An 18,087-nucleotide genomic window follows, 5' to 3' on the forward strand; every position below is an offset into this window, starting at 1 on the left:
CCATGCCCCTGAAGGCAATACTCGTCCAGCGGGAGCAGGGATCGTCAGTGCTTGTTGGCCCTGCAATGGTGCCATGATAAAGGGTAAGGTATACCCACGGAGTGTCGATAACGCAGTGATGTTAATTATCCTGTGAAATGGAAGCTTCCAGGTAGATATATCAGCGCGGGCAGTTGCTGTGTTTGTATAGATGCTGGTCCTGTTGAAGTCACTTCAAGCGGTTTAAGATATGATATTATGTTTGGTATCTATGTGGATCATACCAAACCATAAAGCAGAGCCCTCTAATAAGAGAGTTGCTGACTTCTGCCTAGGAATCATCAGCCCACATGTATACAATGTTATGATCTTAGCTACTGAAGACTCCGTAGTACATCTGATTAAACCAGGGTGAAGTTTTGGTACGCTCCATATTTACGGAATATTTACTTTCAGTCTTAGCTTGTTGGGTTTCGGCCCCACGGGCCCCTGCTTCAGAAAGACTCCATCACCACCTTCTCAAGCATTCAGCTTGCTACATCGCGATACCAGCCTAAGCATACGCAGTGGTCCAGTCACGCAAACTGACTGTAAAATACTGCCGTGATTGGTAGAAGTGCCTATTTAGGCCAGTGGGTGACCTCATGTTGCGGCTCAGCCAGCGAGCATTTGCTGGTGTAGCCGCCTGATAGTAGCGTCTGCTCTATTGTGAGAGGATGAATATTGACCTCCTCAAGCTGCTAGACCCACTGCTACCATATAAGCTTTCTCTCTCTCCTCTTTTTATATTCTACGTGTGTCTATAGAGCCACAAGCAGCAAAGACTGCTAAGCGAGCTGCCGCCATTGCCAAGATAGACTTCTTCCCGCCCCACCAGTCGGCAGTTATTTTCCAGTTACGTAGTCGTAATTTCCCCACCTAATTGGGTAGCTCGGGCTGGACACCGTTTGATATAGATTAACTCGCGGTTAGTTTGTGGTTCGTTGGAATTAGGGCTTACAACAGCCTGCGGTAGACACGAACTCCGGTGGAGCTTCGGCTACGCTCTCGGCTACAGAATACAGAGAGTACTCCGAAGTAGTGTACGCGCGCGAACAACAGTCCACTGCCGATCGACAGGCTAAGAGAATAGCACTTAATTAAGGGGGCCTTTGAGAAATATACAAAGTGATAGATAAGATGTGATGAGCCTCCTCTCAGGATGCTCAATGCCTCACAATTTCTTTCTCTTTGACCTCTGTATTGGGTTTTTTGATAGTTGGAATCGTCTAACTATTGTCCTCTCATTTAATCCGTTACGTCTTTAGAGCTACGTACGTTCGTTCTTTGTTCCCTCTTTTTCTTTTTCTACCTTCGCTTATCGATGCTCTAATATGCGTTCTGTATCACTCTTTCTATGGGGTCTGGCACCTCTGCTTGCATCCGCCCAACTCACTGGCAGAGTTGGGCCTCTGAAGTCAGCGGTTGAGAAAGCCGCCAACAAAACGTGTAATGTTCTTGATTACGGAGCAGTCGCCGACTTGTCAACCGATATTGGTCAACCATTACTCGACGCCTTTGAAGACTGTAATGGGGGTGGTCTGGTGTATGTTCCCGAAGGCGAGTATGCCTTGTCTACCTGGGTGCTCTTCGATAAAGGAGAGTCATGGGCTCTGCAACTTGACGGTGTGATCTACCGGAATGGAACTGATGGCGGCAATATGATAACGTTTGAGCATACGAGTGATTTTGAAATGTTCAGCAGCAACGGAAAGGGTGCGATTCAGGCACTCGGCTATGAGTTTCGTAATGCGGGAGAATCAACGAATACCAGGATCATGAGATTGCAGAAGGTCTCCTCTTTTTCTGTTCACGATATTATTCTTGTTGATTCTCCAGCTTTTCATATGTCGCTTGATACTGTGTCAGATGGTGAGGTATACAACGTTGTGGTTCGCGGAGGCAGTTCAGGTGGGCTAGATGGTATTGATGTGTGGGGTGAGAATGTCTGGATCCACGATGTGAGTCTACTGACATTGAATGCCTGGGAAAGAATCTGCTTACTGACGATACATAGGTCGAAGTCACTAATAAGGATGAGTGTGTGACCGTCAAGGTGCGAGGTAACTCAATTTTGCTATATCACGCGCTTGCTAATTATATCCATCGCAGAATCCATCCTATAATTTGTTCATCGAGAACGTCTACTGCAACTGGAGTGGAGGTTGCGCGATCGGATCCATTACCTCAGGCACTAATATCACGGACATCATCTATCGCAACGTGTACACCCGCTCGTTCAATCAGATGTTTATGATCAAGAGTAATGGAGGCGATGGGTACGTGAGGAATCTGGCTCTGGAGAATTTCATTGGTAAATTCCTTCCCTCCCTTGCTGTATATTATGCCAGGAATAGTCGCTAAGATGGAAACACTGATCAGGCCACGGAAATGCCTATTCCCTGGACATCGACAGCGCTTGGAGCAATATTGACACGGCCGATGGAGATGGTGTTGAGTTTTCAAACATTACCGTATCCAATTGGAAGGGCACTGAGGAGGATGGTGTGCAACGTGGTCCGATCAAAATCCTCTGTCCTGATGAAAATCCTTGCTATGATATTACCATCAAGGACTTCGACATGTGGACGGAGACTGGAGACAGCCAGACGTATTTCTGCCAGAGCGCTTATGGAGACGGACACTGTCTCCAAGACGGTGATGAGCTGAAAGAGTACACAACGACACTGACTGCCACCAGCGCACCGAGTGGCTACGCAGCGCCCACCATGAAGGAGGACCTTTCCGAAGCGATGGCCTTGAACACATCCATTGCAATTCCTACTATCCCTGCCTCCTTTTACCCTGGCGTGATGCCATACAGCAGCATCGCAGGCGGCAGCGCAGCAGCTGTAACCCCTAGCTCGAGTGTGGCATCTCCTTCAGTTTCTGCAACCCCCAGCTCAAGCTTCGTCGCATGGAGTTCTTCAGTTCGTGTCTCATCGCCGTCAAGACCTGCCAGCTCGCCATCTTCCACCAGAGTTAGCCCTTCCTCGTCTTGGATAACGACTACAGGAACGCCCCCTACGACTGCTTCAACTGACGCTCTGCCCACTATCCCCGCTCAGAAGCAGCCATCTCCTGACACCGAAGTGATTGGAAAGTGTGGTTTTGCGCCGCCTCCCAACCAGGGTGGCCATCACCATGTGCACCACCACACTGCTCCTCAGCACCACTGAGTCGACAGACAGAGTACTCTTATATATAGATAGTCAACCTATTAAGGGAGGTTGCGTGGAAAAGGGGAAAGCTCCACTTATTGATATTCAAAGTGTTATTGACCACATTGGTAACCTACGCTTGCAAGTACATACGAAGAGATGTACTTTAGAGGTCCCAAGTTCCTTTCAAACCAGCCATAACTTGAATGCATGATAGACTGTTATGGCAGCAGGTTCAGTATTATCACTTATACAAAGATTGCATCCCTCTATCCAGTTCAGCTTGTTAACGCTACAGCATTCACTTCTTTGGTTGGTTCAGTACAACAAGATATTGAAAAAGCCTTTGCTTCCGGCAATACAGTGTTCTTTCTGTATATCCTTCTTTCCTCCAACGTGATACGTAATGTAAGATTATTTCGTAAACCATTCAGGAACAAGTCTTTCTCAAAGTCTAATTACATCAAAGTGTATATAAACTAACTCCCTCGAATCTTAGTGCTGATTTGGTCGACGCATCAGATACGAGTGGGTGGTGAGTGAGACATAGAAAGGAAAAATAATAAAAAGGAAGGTCCTAGCCGGATTCGAACCGGCGTTACCGGAAGATTTGACTTCTCTTATATATCTGTCTATATATATTGTTCATCAAAATCCGGTGGGATAACCACTACCCCATAGGACCAATGGACGGCGAAATTCTTACCTCAGGACACTTTTCACAAAATTGAAGCTTAGTGTCCACGAGCCCTTACTCTATATTGAATCCCGGTTTTAATATTTTTAAAGGTTATTCGAGTCATGGCGCTGGAAAAATACGTCTCCTGCTCCCAGTATAGGGTCGAACTCTACAAAGCGTACAGTTTGGTGAAGTCTATTGTCTATTTTACCCCACTATTTTGACTGAAACACTGGGAGCCCCGGGGCAGCGGGGCTTCGGGAGGCCCGCAGACTCCCTGGAAGGATAAGTTCTCCGACAGCCCTCGTTGACGACATTTATTAGCAAATTTAATTCTTTTATAAACCTGCTGAATAGATTAGCTTCCACTAAGTGGTAAACTCTAAATTAAAGTTTTGCAGAAGCTAGAAACGTAAGCTGTCCAATCTGGACGGCAACAAGAGGTAGTTGTTCGACAAATCGGAGATTATGTTTAACTACCAGACACTCAATAAGGTTGCAAGTCAATAATTCGAAGAATGTTCTTCACTTCATATACTTCTAAATATATACATATCAAAGACTCGCTCCTATTTATCTTGCGACGGAAGAACGGCCAGAGTGCGGTGGCTTTGTTCTCAGATACATAACCGCATTAGGGCTCACTCTACGACTGGAAGGCTCTTGCTCAACCCTAAGTGTACTGTTAAATATTATTTGGGCTCATCCCTGATTTGATCCTTTCTGTAATTTCCCTTATACTTACCCTCGGATTCGTTTCTCCCTTCTTTCATTCCTTCCTTATCCAAGGAAAGATCAATACTTAGAAAAATCTACTACCCTACTGAGACAGATGGCGGGCCATGTATAGTATAGTAAACCTATGATATCACACTTTTTTCTGATTCCCCCGCATCTCCAGTGGAGGGAAATATGGGATCTGGGAGTTCTCCGGTGGAGGACTCCACTGCCAAGACAACCATCGCGCAAAATGTCCGCGAATCATGAAGCCATTCACAGGAAAAAGCGAGCAATGAGACCGTAGCCAAGCTCTGCGTATTTTATAAAGGATCAAGGATCTCGTCCAATCGTTCAGGATGTTCTTTGTCGGAATAGTGGAAAATCGCTGTCTTATACTCGAATACTGCGCCTACCTCCGAGAGACGAACTCGCGGCCGACATGCGTATCTTTTCTTCCATCTTCGCTGTGGCTAATGTCCTTTCCCTCTCAACGGGCAGAGTTATACCTCGCCAAGATGGAAACTCTTACGTTGGCTATCTCCTCTCCACCTTTACCGACGCGAATCCTCAAGTCTTCTGGTACTTCTCCGAAGGTTCAGATCCGTTAGCTTTCAAAGCTCTTAATGGAGGAAGTCCGGTATTGGAATCGACTGTTGGCACACGCGCAGTAAGAGATATATTTCTTGCTTCCAACGCTGCTAGGTCTGAGTATTTCATGATTGCAACAGGTACTGAATTCATACCGTGACCTTTAAAACAGAGAATAAATTAACTAACCAATCCGTTCTATGATTAGATTTGGACATCAACGCCGACGGCTTTTCCTGGGATGAAGCAACAAGACGCGGCAGCCGTGGGCTTACTATCTGGAAGTCAAGTAATCTTGTAGATTGGTCTGAACCTACATTGACAACGTATGTAAGCCTACAAGCCGATCAAGTGTAATTGATTCTGATTGTTTCTAAACAGGATTGAGGAGGACACTGCCGGTATGGCTTGGGCACCTTCTGCTGTCTGGAATGATGACGAGCAGCAATACTATCTTTTCTGGGCATCCCGCCTTTATGACTCCACTGACTCAGATCATACCGGCACTGCTGGTTTGGATCGCATTCGCTATTCAACCACCAGAGACTTTGTGACCTTCAGCTCTCCAGCCGATTATGTCGCTCTGGACGACATTCCCCTCATTGACCAAGAATTCCTGGAGCTCGGCACACCCGGCGCCTACGCTCGTTTCATCAAGGACGAAAATATCAACCAGGTTTACCAGGAAACGACGACAGGTGGGCTTTTCGGAGAATGGACCCGCATTCCCGGATATATTGGCGATAACCCGTTGTCTGAGGGACCAGCTTCGTTTCCTGACATTGAGAATTCTGGAGTTTACCATCTGTTGCTTGATAACTATGAGGAATATGTTCCGTTTCAGACAAGCGATATCGATGCGGGCTCTTGGGAGAAGTCAAGTTCGTCTTCTTACCCCACGGGGTTGAAGCATGGTTCTGTTTTGCGGTTAACGCAGACGGAGTATGATGCTATTACTTCCAAGTTTGGTTCGAATTAGGTTGTATATCTTCGGGTTCCATATCTTGGCTGAGATCAATATGGGGCTCCTGTTAGCTGATTATTATAGCATGATTCACCCTCTGTACATCATTGTTGCTTCATTGGAAGATCTTGTAGCGTTGTTTGTAAATTTCCATGAACTGAGCTACCCTTGACTTGACTTTGGGATGTAATCAAATCGTACAGCCTATTCGCACTAATGCAAGAGTCCCTCTAGCATCTGCACCATTCTCACAATAGCCTCATCACTCGCACTGAACATCGGATTGATACCAAGAAACCGCTCAACCTCCTTCAATGCAGCACAAACATTCTCCCTTGTACGCAAGCAGAATCTGCTCACAAATTCACGGTATACGCGGACACGATGGTGGGACATTTCGAAAAAGTTTCGTTCGCTGGAAGTTTCCATGAGTTGCGTGATTGTTGTTCCATTTGTCCGCTTCTCTTCTTTTTCGGCGAGAATAGATAGGAAATAACGTTTATCGGCTGCAAAGTCTAGATATGCGTGGGTCTTTGATAAGCCTGGAGGTGCGGCTCCGGTCACATTTTCGAGTAGTTTTGGGAAGGTTGCAGCTTTTTGGAGTGGGGAGTGGGACGGGAAAGTTACAGTCCCAATCAATGGTACTGGGGGGAGATTAGCATTGCATAAGGTATGATGTTATCGGAAGAAGAGCGGTTTGGGGGTTAAGCGAACCCTTTTATGTTATATTCCTCGTCAATAATGATGTTGTCATTGTGGAGATCCACATGGACAAACACCCAGGGACTATTTTGGTGCTCGGGAACAACATATAGAGGAATCATTGACCGTTGAATTAGATAGTCGATGGCAGTGGAATAGTCATGCCGGCGAAGCGTACGACGTATACCTCTGTCCACGCTCTCGGTGGGCCAGACGCTGGTTGATACCTGTGTACGCTTTGGCGTCCCGTGGGGAACCCCTACTGAGGTCACGATGGCTCTGTAATATGATTGGAAGCAGGCGTACCGTAAAACAGAGTTTGGTCATCTAGCGGACACTCAAGGATAATGATGAGTATTAGATCGGCGATTTGGTCCAAAACCTTCTGCCGATATGGGGCCGCAGGTGTTAGCTGATCCCATGGCATCATGGGAGACCCTTCAATCCAATCTAGTAACATGTAACCGACACCGACAGGGTTGTAGCCGTGAGAGCCGCAGTCAAAATACCCGTGTATCCGAGGAGCAGGAACATTTGGGGATCTGTGGGCAAGTTGGATCTGTCGAGTACAAATTTGGAAAAAGGAATCATCCTGGTTCAACGGTAGTCTCTCAGCCCATCGCTCATCCCTGTCGGGAAAGCTGATTATGAAGATGATGTAACCTGGTCCAGTGATGGGTAGCTGTCATTATCTAGCTGACAGCCTCGAGTGCCAGCCAGGGATGATGCAACCTGTACTAGGGCTTGATTGTCGGGCAGCCTAAGGACCTCGTCCACGGATCCCATTTTGTTTGGCAGCTCTCTGAATTGTCCGGAAATGTACAGCGACTTTGCCAAAGATTTTACTAGAGTATGAAGCAGCCAAAATAGAGAATCGCTCACGATAGATAAAGAGGGACGGGCTACTATTCTTTATTAATTTTGTGTGACCTACTGACTAGATAGCATGAATGGGAACCTTGCAATTCATCCTCAGTAACATATTTCTCGGTAAATGTGCACTTTACTGGGTATATCAACTGGCATGAAGATGAAAAATGAGAGACATCTACCTCGTCTACGTAGTTTAGTAAAGGCAATAGCTAGGTAAATTATCTTGGAACAGTACTTTTCTGATATGTGGAATGGCAGACGGATGAGGGCGACTTCGACTAGTCTGAATTGATCAGCATCATAAGTTCTGAATAGTGACATTAATCAAAACAGTGCAGATCCAATATTTGCATTGCAATTGCTGTAAGGTTGACCTATTTCTGGATATCTGAAGCCGCTAACTAGCCGCAGAGCCCGTATTCTCCCCACTAGGGGCTGTTAATGTTTACATCATGCACAGCCTACTGCGCCGAGACTCAATCAGCATTTAACTTCAGTGTTGGTTATGCCGATCAATTCCCGTCTAGTCAGCAGAAGCGCTGATCCTCACGGCCAATTTCCCGATTCAGCAAATCAGGTCAACCGCAAGTGGGCAGGGCAGAATCCTCCAATATATTATTCGATTGATATAAAACCCATACAGGCCCCCCGTATGTACCGATGAGAATCAACAACACAGAACATGTTTAGCACAATGACACCCTCATTATCGAAACTAGTCGCGCTATCGCTTTTCTTAGGGACAGCCTTGGGCGAACCCTGGAAAGCTATCGACGCGGATTTTCCCGACCCGAGCGTCATCAAAACCGGCGATGGATATTACGCCTTTGCCACGACTGCAAACGGTGTCAATACTCAGATAGCTCATTCCGCAGATTTCAAAACGTGGAATGTCTTGGATGGCCAGGACGCGCTTCCGGGTCCTTTCCCTAGCTGGGTAAATGGTAGCCATCCGAAGGTCTGGGCTCCAGATGTTATCCAACGGGTGAGTCTATGAATATCTTCCACGTAGAGTAGGAACTCCGGCTAAGAATGACAGAATGACGGGAAATTCGTTATCTACTATTCCGCTGCCACCAGCGGAACAGGCAGTAAGCACTGCATTGGCGCCGCAACCTCTTCCTCAGTTACCGGTCCCTACTCGCCGGAGCAAGATGTACTTGCCTGTGATAAGAGCAAAGGTGGCGCCATCGATGCTGCGGGCTTCAAGGACGATGATGGTACATACTACGTTGTTTATAAGGTCGACGGTAACAGCCTTAATGAGGAGGGCAGCGGATACCACCCCACGCCTATTATGTTGCAGAAGCTGAAGTCGGATGCTGTGACTCCTGACGGAGAGGCCAAGCAATTGATTGATCGCGACGATGCCGACGGGCCCCTGGTTGAAGCACCTAGTCTCGTGAAGAGTGGTGGCCAGTATTACCTGTCATTCTCGTCCAATTGGTACAACTCCCTCAATTATGACGTTAGCTATGCCGTCGCGTCGGCCGTCACTGGTCCGTACACCAAGGCGTCGGCTCCAGATGCGCCGTTGCTGGTTTCTGGGGATAGCAGTAATGTCGGAGCGCTTGGAGGTCCCGGTGGTTCTGATTTCCGCGAGGATGGAAGTGCTATTGTGTTCCATGCTTTTAACAATGGGAAGAACATGGCCAAGGGTCGTGGGATGTGGGCGGCTAACGTCAAGATTGATGGAGGAAAGATCTCCATCCAGTGAGTGTAGGAGTATCAGGATCCTGTTCTTGTATTGAATGTATTATTTTGTACTAATGTCATCTTTAATATACATACATGGTATAATTACAATATCAGGGGTATCTGCGGGTTGCTAATGAGCGTGACCATTTTGATTCTGAGGATGGTTCTTTTCCAGCTCACGCCATTTCTTCATCACAATGGCTCTCTCCTCCATTGATGCGGCACACATCTCCTGGATACCTTGTTCTAGTCGCGACCGTAGGATGTACTTCGTCTTATTCTTCGTTAGGGAATTGCGAAGGCTCTTGTGCAGTCCGTCCAGCGGGAAGCCTGCTAGTCCCCAGATGCCTATTGAGATGGTAGATTAGCCTAGGAATAGAAATGAGATATATTCGAAACAGGCATACCTGCAGCTGGCTTAAAAAACACTCCACCCACCCCCTTTCCAACTCCCTTTACCAAGCCCCTACCACCGGACTTCTGAAAACCCCGAGCAGGCTGCGTAAGAAGGCCGGTAATGCCGTAGTAGAATCCTTCTGTGAATTCCTTGCACCTGTCAGCATCTCTCTCTGAGGGTCGCAAACAGACAACCACTCACTGTCCCAGCTGCTCGAAAGCCACTTTTCACATTGCGGACTCTCGGAATCCTTTGTACCGTGGTGTCATGATACAATTTTGGCGCGTTATGGAAACCCTTGGCTAAGCTAAGGGTCAAATCGGTGGGTAGCATGATCGCAAAATTAAGCACTTGCTTGGCGAACTTAGAGGTATGGTAGCCTGTTTCTGCTAGAATCTCTTGCGCCCCAGTCTTCTGTTCTTTAGCTCGTTTTCGGGTCAGTGTGCGCTCAAGGTCTAGTTCATTCGCAGCCTCATCGGAGTCATCAACAACCGTATTTGTGCTACTGCTGTCCGACTGTTCTTCCTCGGCTGAAGCGTAGTCACTGTCACTCTCGGAGTCAATGTCGGATTCTGATATGGATGATCTATTATCGCCCTCAGGTCTGTCTTGACGACTAGGACCATTGGTATGCTCGTTGGATGATCGCTCCCTTTCTTTTTCTTTCGCCTGCTCCAGGCCTGCCGATAAGTGTGACCTTACCCAGTCTCGATTACCGATATGGTGGCTATGATGATGGTGACGCTTTCTTTTGCGATTTTCCTTCGAAAGCATCCCAGCCAGGTCCGTAGGCACAGTGGCAAGGCCACTGATGAAATCACTGACAACCCCGTAAAGCACCTCAGCACCGGCGGAAAGCGGCCCTCGCGGATCACGGTTCGTGTCGTACTGCTTGGAGCGGTACCTAGATAGTATGAGTAAACAGCCACATAACGCTTTGTTCTGGGGAAAGGGGGATCTCACAATTCAAAGTGATGCGGATCCACAATCCCAGCCTCTACTAGAACCGCTGCCGCAAAGGCACTCAATTTGATGTGCAGATGTTTATGCCACCATACCGCCGGACGCGTAGGACATATAGCGCACCGCAGGCTACGCAAATCCAGATGTTGATGAAAACTGCATACGGCATTTTGCACGCCCCTTTCTGTCCGCATACCTTTGCCTATCTCCTCGGCCTTTTCTAGTGTAGACGGCTCTAGAGCTTTGTTGATCGCTTCTGCTAGTTTCTCCGCGGTCAATTGTTTATATGGCACGGGTTGTGGCCCAGCACCTGCGCGTGCCACGATCGATCCCCAGAATGGCTGATCGCCGAAAAAGGGCACAATTACCGTTGGACGACCCAGGACCAGCCCGGCAGCAGTGGTGCCTGCACCACCATGGTGAACGACACATGAAACATGCTGGAAGAGCCAGTCGTGCGGAACCTTCCCCAAGAGCATGACATCCTTGGGAACTTCAGCTCTTCCTTCTCCGATATTGCCCCATCCCTTAGACACCAGTGCTCGCTTTCCTGTAAGGCGAATGGCCTCGAACACAATTTCTGTCAACTTCGCAGGATTGTCGACTACAATGGAACCAAACCCGATATACACCGGGGGGTCACCAGCTTTGAGAAATGCATCGAGATCGTCGGGTGGCTTGTAGTTCGTGTCGCTCTCAAGGAACTGAAACCCGCAGACATCGATGTTGTCTCCCCAGTCCTGAGGTTTGGGGAGGAGAGATGGAGACCTAGGATCATTAGTCACTGGCTGGAAATTTGCAGAAGCCTAACATACCAAAGGTACGTATATGGTATTTGCAACCGATGTGCGATACTGGGTGCCCGGATGGCGTCCAAGGGATCCAAGCCCAGCTCCCTCTTGCGAAACCGATTTATAAGGTCTCCAAGACCTTCCCATAACATCACCTCCACAATAGCATATGATGCGAAATTCGCAACGGATGGCTTTGTATTACGCGCTCGGATATTGGCCAATGGGTGTGGAAATGACTGCGTCGCCGACCATGGCATCCTACACTCTTAGCAACGGCGACTTCCACTCAAACTGGGACAAACTCACGTAAACATCATATTCACCGGAATTCCTAGTTTCTCTGCACAACTCAAATGCGCAAAGCTAGGTGGATTCGCAATAATAACGTCCGCGACAAATGGCTGGGTATTGCAATCTGGAGCATCACTCCATGGATCCTCCTTGATATGATGCATACCCGTCCCATCCCCAGTCTCGAAGCATGAGCGCCAGCACCCGGAGAAAATAGCCTTCATTTCACGACGGCGCTTGGGAATCGCACCGCTGCGAATTGTCCGCATATCCGGCATCAAACCGGGGTTATTTACCATGAACGCCATCAACTCTGCGGGGTCACCTCCAATGCTGAAAAATTCCAGTCCCGTTTCATTGATATATTCACGAAACGCAAGATGTGTAGCCAGCCGAACCCGGTGTCCATGTTTCTGTAGCTCTTTTCCCAACGCAACGAATGGTTGTACATCACCGCGAGAGCCCACTACGTGGATAACGATGTTCAAACGCAAGGGAAACTTGTCCTGTCCTTCCATGGACATAACCGACGGTCTTCGTTCTCCGGGCAAGGGCTTCGGTTGCCGTTCAAGATGCTTAATCAGGTTGAGAAGCCAGGGCTTATGTTCGCGAAACTTGATATCCAGTCGTCCATCATCTTTTGATCATTAGATACTGTGACATCATAAGTGTCCATACAAGGAGTGGAATACAAACCCATCACCCGCACACCAGTATCTAATCCCTGTTCTCGAAGATGCGCATGGCCGCCACCAACCGAGCGACGCCTGGGACTGAGGTGCTCATCTGGCCAATCTCCTGCTGTTAGGCCATGTTCACGCGGTCGGTGCGGTGAAGCTGTTGCTGCTGCCATTGTGCTGGTCTATACCGTTCCTCTGTGAGTGCATCTGTCTACACGCCCTGAATAGTGAGTATAATGGTGATAGCGAAGAAAAGAGGAACCAGGTCTGAAGACATCATGAAAGTTTGAGTGATGATGAAAAGTTTCCAAGGAGTCCACCGATGATGTCACAGTCCGATGAATTAGCTTCGGCAGATCACCGGTTGACCCGAATCGCTCTTTTGCTTATTTCCTGCCGAACCGGTTGGGGTCCACTGATGAGTTCTTCTGCTGTAATCATTAGGAAATTGACTCGCATTCAGGCTACTTACTCAGATTGACTCACCCCTAGTTTATCGTCGAGAGTGTTAGACACGGTCGCTTCTGTCCAGTCCCTGGCCAGCCCTATCGGGCCGATCCCGATTCTTGGCTCGTGTGTGATGCCGAGGTTCAGACCCAAATTTGCCTCCTGGCTGTCCTTTGTACAGGTCACGCCCTCTGTATCCTGAGATTGTGATTTCAAAGTTCAAAGATCCTCGGAAATACTACAAATCACCTCCGTGCCTACCTCGCTTCCCATGTTTTCATCCATCCATTGCCCACCAGCAAACCCGACAATCCGCGGAGTTCACGGAAGCACCCGGTCACGCGATGAGGGCTCTTCGGTGCTGTCTGACTTTTGTCAAACAGCAATATCATAAGTAATTAGAGTTCATCGTGTGAGTAGAGTGCGTAGAATTACTAGGATGCTTGAAGTGATACTTCCCTTGCTAAAGGTCGGTCGAAATTGCCATACTTGGTATTCTCGGTGTTATCGGCGTTGTCTTCGGCCTTTGTCACCACTGTTTAAATGTGTCCGTTGAGGAAGTCTGGCCAAACGAAGAGAAATGCTCTAATTCATGACCCAGGTACCTCACTTCAAAAGGAGGTTTGTCTAGAATTATGATTTGCATGTTCAGGTCTCTTTATAGTCAGGTATCACAATTTTATATTGTTGTACAAGCATGGTTGTAGAGACCAGGAGCAGAGAAAAATAACCAATCAAGTATTTATATTGGAGACTATCTAGGATAATCTAATTCATGAGAAATAAGAAATAGATTTACACACACAAAGCTTTTTCTTTTCCCTGTCCCTTCAAATATGGTTCCGCGACGGCTGCGAAGTTGCCCCCTATTCCAATCCTAGTCGTCCATTCGACCAAAGGCCAAATAGCCATCCGGGCGGATCAGCATCTCTCTCACTCCGCACATATACAAGCTCGTCTTCTCTTCTTCATCTGGCATGTCGACAACTTCCACTACCGTCGTCCAGTTACCAAATGCCGGAGGAGGCCGGAGTTCAATGATATGCTTTCCAGGAAGGTGCAACTGGATCCATCGTCCGTCTTGGGTGTAATCACGGAGTTCGGTTACCATCCCATCTGGTAATCTCATCTTTACATTCAATGCACGCTTTCCCTGAATGTTCTCTGGTAGGGCTCGCCATCCGTCTGGAAGTATCATATCCAGCGATTTGGGGTAGGCAACAGAAAATCCGCTGATCTCCCTAGCCAAACGCTTGTTGGCCTCTGGTACACGCAGAAGCTTGTCGATCGCTTCCCTAACCGCCCATTCTGGGCCAGACGAGGCAAAAAATAAGAGTGACTGTGAAGTTGTGTTTTGGACAACAGCCTTGGCAATTGGCCATCGTTCTTCTTCGTACGTATCGAGTAACGAAGCAGGGGCGGACTTGGAGATGACTGCCGCAAGTTTCCATCCTAAATTCAGAGCTTCTTGGAGACCGACATTTAAGCCCTGGCCGCCGGCTGGGAGGTGTTTATGGCATGCATCTCCGACGATGAAAATCCGATTTTGGCGATACGTTGTCGCTAGCCGTTGTTCGTTGCTGAAACGCTTTAGCATGCAAGGGTTAGAAAGCTTGTAGTCAACGCCGGTTATTTTCTGCAAGCTCTGATTCATCTCCTCAAGAGTCACTTCAACTGACTCAGGAACCGTGCCGCGATCACTCGCGAACACATTTAGGCGGGTTCTTCCGCTGGGGACCCTCAGGTCAGCGGCGATAACTAGGCCGTGCTCGTTGTGAACAATGTAGGGATTCGGCATGGCCGTGCCTAGTGTAGCCTCGCCACTCATGACTGTATTGACAGGTGGATTGCCAGTGAACTCGATGTTGGCGATTTTGCGGATCGTGCTGCGAACACCGTCCGCACCGACGAGGTATTTCCCGCTGGCAGTGAAAGGTTTGTTATTGGAGTAGAAACCCCTCGCAACGACATAAGGCCCGGATTCGTCTATTGAATCGACCTGGACACCCTTGATAATCACTGCACCCAGATCCACGGCGCGCTGAAATAAGATCATCTCGGTTTTGTACTGAGGCACGAGTAACAAGTAGTTCTGGTCCGTTTCACGGCCGAAAACACTGTAATCAAGACGAGTGTCGAGAACACCGTAATGCCACCAGTCGGTCTTTTGACCCGCTTCAATGAAAGAGTCGAGCAGACCGCGAGAGGCGAAGATTTCCAAAGATCGACCATGCATCACAAAGGCACGCGTTTCCGCCATGCCGTCCGAATTTGTTCGTTTCTCGACCACCAGAACGGAGAGACCGGCAAGGCGTAGTTCGCAAGCGAGGAAGAGTCCAACTGGACCAGCTCCCACAATCACCACGTCATGAGTAGTGTAGGTCATCTTGTGTCAATAGGAGGTGAAACGGAACGAGGAATGGCTGAATTGTTTACCACAAGGTTGTCGAATCTTTGTCTAAAGCTCCCGAGCTTTCATGGCACTTTATAGAAGCCCTGGTCTCCATCATACCAAAAGCCATCCAACTCCTACCCGAGCTGATTGTTGAATTAGGAATCACCCGGAGCCCGGAGTTACTTGTTCTTGCCATATTTCCGGTTTCTCTTCTTCTCTTCGCGAGTGAGTTGTCGGACTTTGAATACTATCGGGAATCGGACTTTGAATCTAATTTTGCCCTGACTATTCCCGGGATAAGCCACAAAACATGAAAAAGTATAACTAATTTACTCGGCTTAAGATGCCTTCTGCCGATGCTCTCGGTAGCCTTGTCCAGCTGCCTGTAAAGAGGCGCTAATATAACACACTCGCGGCGCATTCGAAGTCCGACTTGGCGACAGCCCACTTGACCGTTCGGCCGTAAGAATGCAACCCGCAGAGCCCTCTCTTAAATTGACTTATATGGGGAATTTTGCACGCATAAGCATAGCATAAGCAATCTAAACCGCCGGCTCAATGAATTGCTCATGAAAGGATATGAGATGTATATTTGTCTTGTCTATAGGGCGGGAGAAGGAGTGGATAAAGTAGCATCCTTTGCTATTGACATGGATCGGGGTTTGCGTCAACCGAGTTTATAACAAGGGTAGTGTGGCACTTGGTCAGGGGCCACTATCCTATAATATGTTTCGTAGCGTCCAAGGTATGATTACGGACATAGAGAAAATGACTTCAAAGCGGTCCATACGGTCAAGGCTAGCAAAAGGGTGAGAGATTGATTGTATCTGGAAAATGGAATCCCTGCGAGATTCGTGACAAAGAATTCTTTCTCCCCAAGATTATTTCCATTCAAAAGATTGTAAAGGTAGTGTTCCAGTCCCTCGGGTACCCGTAAGACTCATGGTGCGATACTACAAAGCCCAGGCAACAATGCTCTAGTTAGCGATGGCAGTGGATAAAGATCGGTTGAAGGTCACCACCCAGTTTCTCACTCAACCCATGCAATGAGCAAGTTTGAACCGGGCAGCTGGCAACCCATGGTCAGTGTCCTGACGTGGCTGTTGATGATCACGGCTATTCTTGTAGTTTTTGCTCGGCTTGGAACCAAATATTGGATCATCCGACGGTGGACGGCGGACGATTACCTCTGCATTGTATCAATGGTAAGATCACCAGCTCTCATTGACAGTTTCACGACTGCACAATAGTGACGAAGCCTTCCCAGACTCTCTGTGTCGCGCAATCGATAGCTGTTTCTATAGCCATCGCGAATGGCTATGGTAACCACTATCAGTCACTTTCCGAGATGAGCCTGCAAAACATCATGAAGGTGAGCTCCTGCAAACATGCTTTCGATAAGCTGTTCATGGTCAACTAGTCTCAATATGCTGCGACCATGCTCTTCATATCCAGCATGTGTTTCTCTAAACTATCGGTCATCTACTTTATCCGAGACGTGACACCGTTATTCAATCCCGATCGCCTTATCACTGCTGGTCTGGAACTTTTGACTATTCTATGGGCTGGTATTGGTATTCTCACTGCTGTCTTCCAGTGCGGATTGCCTCGCCCGTGGGACTATCTCCACGGTCAATGCATTCAACATGAAAGATGGTGGACCTATATGTGTGTGATGAATATTGTGACCGACTCCGGGGTGATGGCTCATAGAATCTTTATCGTGGTGCGGCTTCAGATGCGCTTGAAGAGGAAGCTAATATTGACGGTTATTTTTGGACTGCGTACCTGGTAAGCGGACCAATACTCTCTCGATATCTTCATTTATCGCTGATGGATTCACCCAGCGTGATCGCTGCCAGTGCTTGTCAGGCTTTCTATGCCAACCAAGTGGTTGAATCTCCTGATCCGACGTTCGATACCTCGCTGTTTACAATATCTACACAAGTCGCTCAGTGTTTGGGTCTTATCACCTGCTGTTCACCTCAAATGAAACCGTTCATAGAGAGTCTTCGCTCATTCGGCTTCTACGTTGATGGAAGGCCGCGTCACGGTTCTTCTGGCGTGAGGCACGATGAACTCCTGGCACGACCACGAAAACAGGAGGATCTTTTCCATCAGCAGCATGAACTGGGGACTATTTCTCCATTTAACAGCTCTTATCAAACAGCAGTGACTGCCTCGCCATCAAAACGAGATTGGGATGCCGGAAGCCAGTCTAGCCAGGCTCATATTATCCATGAGATCCGCACATGGACTGTGACAGAGTCTGTAAAAAATACATCGCCGGTGGTTCTCTAGTGAAGCGGAGACTCTCTTTTCTATTCTTTTCTGTGTTTGTGTTACTTAAGTAGTTCGAACCCATTATTGATAAATATGCAAATTGTTATAGTCTCAAACTATCCCATTCAAATGCTCCCAATCGTTTGCGTCGTATGGCCCTTCTTCACCTTTTCTCTGTTTCACCCCCTTTTTGCTTTTTCTCTTTCCTTTTTGCCTGTACCGTCCTGTCGCTAATTTTCCTAGTGATGCTTCTTTGCCCCTTTATAGTAGGAATAACTGTAGATCATTATAGGGTGTAGGAAACTAGACCGGTTATTCCCTGTCCGGCGGGAGGGCACACCCGCAATGGAGACATGGTTATCAACCCGTCAAAAGCGGATCCAGTCCACTGATTTCCACACCCGACGCATCCTGACCCTCCTGCGACCGAGGCA

General features: G+C 47.9%; 6 protein-coding genes and 1 non-coding gene across 7 annotated transcripts; 4 read left to right on the forward strand and 3 right to left on the reverse strand.

Annotated features, from left to right (window-relative positions):
* Window positions 1-1,352: 1,352 nt before the first annotated feature.
* Window positions 1,353-3,197, forward strand: AO090005000067 (uncharacterized protein; the record flags this gene model as incomplete). Its single annotated transcript, XM_001817135.1, has 4 exons — window positions 1,353-1,979; window positions 2,036-2,074; window positions 2,131-2,332; window positions 2,401-3,197. 4 exons carry the CDS (start codon window positions 1,353-1,355, stop codon window positions 3,195-3,197), a joined length of 1,665 nt encoding a protein of 554 aa, XP_001817187.1.
* A 554-nt stretch (window positions 3,198-3,751) lies between these two features.
* AO090005t00001 lies at window positions 3,752-3,864 on the reverse strand. Its single transcript has one exon. It is a non-coding gene; the product is annotated as a tRNA-Gln (tRNA).
* A 1,153-nt stretch (window positions 3,865-5,017) lies between these two features.
* On the forward strand, window positions 5,018-6,145 carry AO090005000065 (glycoside hydrolase family 43 protein; the record flags this gene model as incomplete). Its single annotated transcript, XM_001817134.1, has 3 exons — window positions 5,018-5,306; window positions 5,375-5,492; window positions 5,548-6,145. The coding sequence occupies 3 exons, from the start codon at window positions 5,018-5,020 to the stop codon at window positions 6,143-6,145; spliced, it is 1,005 nt and encodes a 334-aa protein (XP_001817186.1).
* A 2,254-nt stretch (window positions 6,146-8,399) lies between these two features.
* AO090005000064 (glycoside hydrolase family 43 protein) lies at window positions 8,400-9,422 on the forward strand (the record flags this gene model as incomplete). The annotated part of the gene is made up of 2 exons (XM_001817133.3): window positions 8,400-8,690; window positions 8,745-9,422. The coding sequence occupies 2 exons, from the start codon at window positions 8,400-8,402 to the stop codon at window positions 9,420-9,422; spliced, it is 969 nt and encodes a 322-aa protein (XP_001817185.1).
* A 111-nt stretch (window positions 9,423-9,533) lies between these two features.
* Window positions 9,534-12,701, reverse strand: AO090005000063 (putative UDP-glucose,sterol transferase; the record flags this gene model as incomplete). Its single annotated transcript, XM_023234284.1, has 7 exons — window positions 9,534-9,751; window positions 9,811-9,949; window positions 10,002-10,416; window positions 10,764-11,531; window positions 11,579-11,815; window positions 11,864-12,485; window positions 12,545-12,701. 7 exons carry the CDS (start codon window positions 12,699-12,701, stop codon window positions 9,534-9,536), a joined length of 2,556 nt encoding a protein of 851 aa, XP_023088795.1.
* A 1,151-nt stretch (window positions 12,702-13,852) lies between these two features.
* Window positions 13,853-15,361, reverse strand: AO090005000062 (uncharacterized protein; the record flags this gene model as incomplete). The annotated part of the gene is made up of 1 exon (XM_001817131.1): window positions 13,853-15,361. One exon carries the CDS (start codon window positions 15,359-15,361, stop codon window positions 13,853-13,855), a length of 1,509 nt encoding a protein of 502 aa, XP_001817183.1.
* A 1,447-nt stretch (window positions 15,362-16,808) lies between these two features.
* Window positions 16,809-17,671, forward strand: AO090005000061 (uncharacterized protein; the record flags this gene model as incomplete). The annotated part of the gene is made up of 2 exons (XM_001817130.3): window positions 16,809-17,161; window positions 17,218-17,671. The coding sequence occupies 2 exons, from the start codon at window positions 16,809-16,811 to the stop codon at window positions 17,669-17,671; spliced, it is 807 nt and encodes a 268-aa protein (XP_001817182.3).
* Between the last annotated feature and the right edge of the window lie 416 nt (window positions 17,672-18,087).

The sequence above is a fragment of the Aspergillus oryzae genome, chromosome 1 (assembly GCF_000184455.2).
Source record: "Aspergillus oryzae RIB40 DNA, chromosome 1".
Classification (NCBI taxonomy): Eukaryota; Fungi; Ascomycota; class Eurotiomycetes; order Eurotiales; family Aspergillaceae; genus Aspergillus; species Aspergillus oryzae.